We start from the raw sequence: 5520 nt of genomic DNA, 5'->3' as shown, positions 1-5520 counted from the left end.
AGGCCCCACCGCATCCAGCTCACATGCACCCAGCCACCTGGACTGGAAGAACAGGCAGCAGAAAATCGCCACGCGCAAAACAGGGATCACAACGAATCAGCCCCGCATTGCGCGTTTCGTTTTTGTTCCACCTCACGATAAAATCGTTACTTCCCCAGCCCAGCCCAGCCCAGCGATCTCCCTCTCCCCAGTCAGTTGCGCCGCGCCTCCTCCCGATCGCCTCGCCGGGTCGCCCACGCCGGCCCCCGCGTGGCGCCCACGATCACGCGCAGTCCACTCACCGCGTGGAATTATCCTCCGCTCTTTCCATTCCGGGCGTGGCGTGGCGTTGGGGAGTTGCTAATCTAGCGGCGCACTCGAGGGAGGGTTTTTGGCGGAGGCCATGGCGATGGCGGCGGAGGCGGCGGCGGCGGCGACGGTGCCGCTGGGCGTGCTGCTGCGGCGGGAGGTGACGAGCGAGCGCATGGAGCGCCCCGACGTGCTCTGCGGGGAGGCGGCGCGCAGCCGCAAGGGCGAGGACTTCACGCTGCTCCTCGCCGAGGCCGCGCACCGCGTCGCCGGCGACCCCTCCACCTCCTTCTCCGTCTTCGCGGTACCGCATTGCACCCTGCCCCCTCTACCCCTACCCTGTTCACGTCCACAGCGTTCTACAATCGCCTGCCCGGAAATCGCGCGCCGGGCGGCCGGCCGGGGACGTGGGGCCCACTCCTCTTGTCCTCTACCACTCCTCCGCATGATGATTGACGCCCGCCCTCCACGTTTCTCTCTGCTGCCCGCGCGCGTTCGGCACACCTCCTGCCTGGGTTTACAATTTTTCTTCTACTCCATCCAACTGATGATCAAGGCTAGAACTAGATCGAGTTTAAACATGTCGTCGTCTCTTAATTTCATCGCCACGTTGACCAGCGCCAATTAATTGACTAATTAATTAACCAACCAATTTAGTGTCCGACTGCTACTATCTTAATGGGGAGTACGTGTTGTTGTTCACTTGTTCCCGCTGATTGATCACCGATCACTGTGTTATATCTTGTCGGTAGCTGTTCGATGGGCACAACGGATCGGGAGCGGCCATTTACGCAAAGAAGAATCTGCTCAGCAATGTCCTGCGCGCTACTCCTTCGGGCCTCACCAGGGACGAGTGGCTTAAGGTGCTTCCACGCTCGCTTGTCGCCGCGTTTGTCAAGACGGATAAAGATCTGCAAGCAGTAGGTATATTATCATGCCTCTATACTTATCCTTGTTTACCATGTTGATTGATGATGGCAAGTTTTTATCCCAGTAGGCACATGCTGTTACTGCTTGGTGCTACCTCATTTGAACTTGGAGTATTTTCCTGATGCTTGCAGGAATCGAACTGTTTCCTGTGGAGTTCGTGTACTCTAAGCAGGGTCTTAGCATTTGTTTATTTAGGGACGAAGTAAAGCTGTATGAACCTTTTGTTGTCAATTACAGTTGGTTCAGTTAGATGTTGCACCATCAGATGTGTTCATCAGTCAGTTGTAATGCTAAAATGTAGTTGCATTGTGCAAATTGTGCTTTTGTCTGCCCTTTTGACACCTGTAAAGTTGAGTGGTGCCATTCTTATTTTCTGAAACATTCCTTTCCCTGTTTCAGCTGAAACTTCTGGTACAACTGTGACATTTGTGATCATAGACGAGTGGGTTGTAACTGTGGCATCAGTTGGCGATTCACGCTGCATACTAGAGTCCGCTGATGGTTCGCTATACCATTTGTCAGCTGATCATCGCTTTGACTCCAACAGAGATGAGTAAGTTCTGCATTGAAGTTATTTATTGAGAGATGTGCAATTTATAACCTGGCTATTTACAGGGTAGAACGCGTCACTGCATGTGGAAGCAAGGTTGGGCAACTGAATGTTGTTGGTGGTCCAGAGGTCCGTCTCTTCCGTTTTGAATCTGATGTGCTCTTGATTTGGGATACGCAGTGTAGATGCATGGTTAACTTCCTATCAAACAGTGTCTCAGCTTATCATTTGATTCTTCCAGTCATAACGTAGTTCCTATTTTTGGGTGCACGGCTTCGACTTTTTCTTGTGATATGGTTATCATTCTCAGTTTTGTTTGTGATGAATTATTCTCTGTTTATTGTGTACAATTGATCAATTGCTTTGCTATGTATGTAAAATTGTAGTGTATTTGCAATCCAGATTTGTTTGATTTATAGAATGTTCATGTTATCTCCATTACTGTATTTTTTTAGGGTATCTCCCACTATTGTAAGTCCATGCATCTCTACCTGACTTATTGTGTTTAATTCACTCTGTTATTGGATAGTATGGTGTAATCTACTCCCTCTGTGCATTTTTAGTTGACGGAACATAGGTACATATAAGTAGGATACTCCCTCTGTACCCCCGCGTCAATTTTATCTGACCGGAGGGAGTATTTGTTTGCTTGCTACAATCTTCCCTGTACTATACATTTATGTTTCCCTTTTCAGGTTGGTCCTTTAAGATGCTGGCCAGGTGGCCTGTGCCTATCTAGATCAATCGGGGACATAGATGTTGGTGAATGTATCATTCCTGTTCCTCATGTGAAGCAAGTGAAGGTTTACTCTTACAAGAATACTTTTCCTCTTCATATCTCTTATTTTTTGTTTGAATATGTGTGTGTGAGTGGCTATTCGTCAGCAGATACTACATTGATTTTTATATTTATTCAAGATGGCCTCTATAATTAGTTCATGATATGATCTTCTTTTACGTCAGACCACTGCACACCTCAGTTCACTGTAACACTATTTTGATTTTCTATTTGAACTTTTTTTGTTACAGCTATCTAATGCTGGAGGCAGAATTATTATTGCAAGTGATGGCGTTTGGGATGATCTGAGTTTTGAAATGGCTCTTGAATGTTCTCGTGGATACCCATCCGATATAGCTGCCAATCGAATTGTTAATGTAACTATTTTACTATCATTTCCATTGGTTGATCGACTCAAACTTCTACCCCCTCATTTCGTGATATACTTTCTCCTTATCTGTAGGAGGCAATCCTACCTCGAGGACTAAGAGATGATACTACCTGCATTGTGGTTGACATACTACCTCCGGAAAAACTAGCTCCTAGTCCTCCAACAAAGTGGCAGGGGAAGATTGTAAATAAAATGTTCTGTAGAAAACATCCAGATATGTCTTTTAAAACAGATACAGAATACGCTGAGCCAGATGTGGTGGAAGAACTGTTTGAGGATGGATCGGCGATGCTCTCGAAAAGGTATTCTTATAACCAACCTTCTAGGCCTTTATTTTTTTTCACCTGGGACACTGCTGAACTAGCTAGGAGCTCTGTACTAATTCTAAGGAAATATTATTTAAATGTTTAAATGTACAGTATCAGGGTTTCCATTGTGCTGTACAGATATGTACATTAGTAGATATAAATCAACTTGAAACTAACAAGTAATAGTTCAGGCAAATCATATTTTTAGTTAATCATCACTGTCTCAATGCGACAATGATGTCTTGATGAGTAACATACCACTGTCAATTTCTAACAGAACAGATGTTAATGAAAGACATTTTCGGCTAATGTAGGATTATCAGTCTTTGATTTTAGTTGCTTTGTATTTGATTGTCTCATATGGGCAACAAGCAGAACTTTCTTACTGCTGAAGGAGTTGGTACTGCTGATTGATGGTGTCAGCCATCACCCCATTTATGTTCCTTTGCATGTTCAATGTGTCTGTTCATTCCTCTTCCAATTCCCACTTCATCGGATTCTCTTCTTTGCTCTGTTCATTTACATATTGATGGATGTTTTTAAGACCAGCAAGACATGGTTGATGTCTGAGTAGTATACTGTAGCATTAATCACATTTACCAGGATTTATCAGTAGCATGTCCTAAAAAACATATAATGGGCATCATGAAAAGAGCATGTTTTTACGTGTAACATGCAAGAACTCTTCAAGTTCCCACCTGCTTGTAAACCTAATCTTGATTTATGTTTCTCTTGTTCCTTAACTGCAGGCTTACTACAGGATACGCGCTTCAGCGCATGTTTGAACCCTCCAGCTGTGCAATTTGCCAGTTAAGACTGGCATATGGTCAGGGGATTTCCATACATGCTAACCCACTGCAACACGAAAAAATGCAAGGTTGGCAAGGTCCTTTCCTCTGCCGAAGCTGTCATGAAAAGAAGGAGGCAATGGAGGGTAAACGACGTCCAATAGGTATTGATGATCTCATTGGTTATCTAAAATACAGTGTGTTTACCAGTACCTAGATATTTATTTCTACTTTGTATAAACTGCTAACTTGTTCTTTGTTGCTTATTTGTCTGTTCAGATCCATCGGCGGCAGATGCCTTCAGTCACGTGGGAGGGGCCTAATTGCTGAAACCATTCTTTGATAAATATTCATTTTTTCGTTACCAGGATCGCTAGTCAGTTGACCACTCAATTCTTTTTTATAAATTGACCATTATAGTCAAGCAATAGAAAGTATTCTTGACAAGTAGGCGGGAGATTCATTGATCAGTTGGACCGACATAGATAAATGCATGTCGTCGAAATGAGAAAAGCATAGTCGACGTTAGAATAGCTCGATTGTATAGTGGGTCTAAAGGATCACTAATATTCTTTTGTAGATCAGTTCAATTACGTTGGTTGAGAAAAAGGAAATGTTTAGCTATTGTTTGAATGCCTGAAGCTATGTGTGCATTCTTTTCCACAATATCATAAGAGATAATTTCTGTCCTAGATTATTAGTCATTGATTGATTACAACCATGTAATGTGAAGTTGGTTTAACAGTCTATAAATGAAGGTACTCCTAAGACAAATTGATTTTTTCTATGGGTGAGTAAGAAGTGGCGCGTTGTGACCGTGGGGAGAACGTCCGGTTGGTAGAGCTAGAACTAGAAGAAAGGTTAGCGGAAGGGCGGGAGGACCATGTTTTAGGAGGATGCCGCTGGAGCGGGGAAGGACGGCGGGAGCGGAATGGGCTGAGCGGATGAGGGACCCGAATACAAATAACGAATCATGGGGAGATTGACAACTCTTCTGAGACACTGTCACTTGGCAAGTCCATCTGTGTCTCTTCTGAAGCAGATCAAGGTGTCAAAGCCAGAATGCCAATGACCAAGCACAAAGACTGGGCAACTACCGCATGCTACAGCCCCAGCCAAAACAACAGCTCACCTACTGGGATTTGCACACGACACCTGACATGGATGGGGGACTCCTGAGCTCGGCTTATAAACCCGGAATTATACTACGAGTATACCAACAAATTAGACGGTGCTACTGGTACGTCCTGGTGCCCTGCATCTGTAGATCGATCATCTGGTTAGGTGCTATAAGCTCGATCGGCTCGGCTCGGTCCTGTTCAAACTTTGAATGCGACACTAGATATTGGTTTTTCTCGAGCTTACGCTAGCTAAGGCGTATAGAGGTGATATCGTCATCATCACGGATAATCTCCTCGACAAGGTATTCTTGTTCTAGGTCTCTTTCCATAGTTTCTGCAAAGACTTACAAGTTATTCTAATGCTAT

The 5520-nt window shown here is 44.7% G+C and overlaps 1 protein-coding gene across 2 annotated transcripts; it reads left to right on the top strand.

The window, feature by feature from the left end:
• Positions 1-200: 200 nt before the first annotated feature.
• Positions 201-4818, top strand: LOC127301860 (probable protein phosphatase 2C 69). 2 transcript variants are annotated; one of them, XM_051332142.2, is made up of 9 exons: positions 201-592; positions 1041-1212; positions 1618-1771; positions 1834-1864; positions 2464-2571; positions 2798-2923; positions 3010-3239; positions 3995-4197; positions 4313-4818. In XM_051332142.2, the coding sequence occupies exons 1-9, from the start codon at positions 383-385 to the stop codon at positions 4354-4356; spliced, it is 1278 nt and encodes a 425-aa protein (XP_051188102.1). In that variant the 5' UTR covers positions 201-382; the 3' UTR covers positions 4357-4818. The 2 variants fall into 2 exon arrangements, with proteins under 2 accessions (XP_051188102.1, XP_051188101.1); XM_051332141.2 differs by having other exon boundaries at positions 203-592; positions 1834-1897.
• The last annotated feature ends 702 nt before the right edge of the window (positions 4819-5520 follow it).

Source organism: Lolium perenne, chromosome 5 (assembly GCF_019359855.2).
Source record: "Lolium perenne isolate Kyuss_39 chromosome 5, Kyuss_2.0, whole genome shotgun sequence".
Lineage (NCBI taxonomy): Eukaryota > Viridiplantae > Streptophyta > Magnoliopsida > Poales > Poaceae > Lolium > Lolium perenne.
Note: the sequence above shows the minus strand (reverse complement) of the source record. Positions and strands in the feature narration are given on the sequence as shown.

Bases quoted from the DNA above. Each gene is read 5' to 3' on its own strand.
- LOC127301860 (XM_051332141.2), top strand. From the start codon at position 383: ATGGCGATGGCGGCGGAGGCGGCGGCGGCGGCGACGGTGCCGCTGGGC. The intron at 593-1,040 runs GTACCGCATTGC...TCTTGTCGGTAG, and splicing joins CCTCCTTCTCCGTCTTCGCG to CTGTTCGATGGGCACAACGG. The intron at 2,572-2,797 runs GTTTACTCTTAC...TTTTTGTTACAG, and splicing joins CTCATGTGAAGCAAGTGAAG to CTATCTAATGCTGGAGGCAG.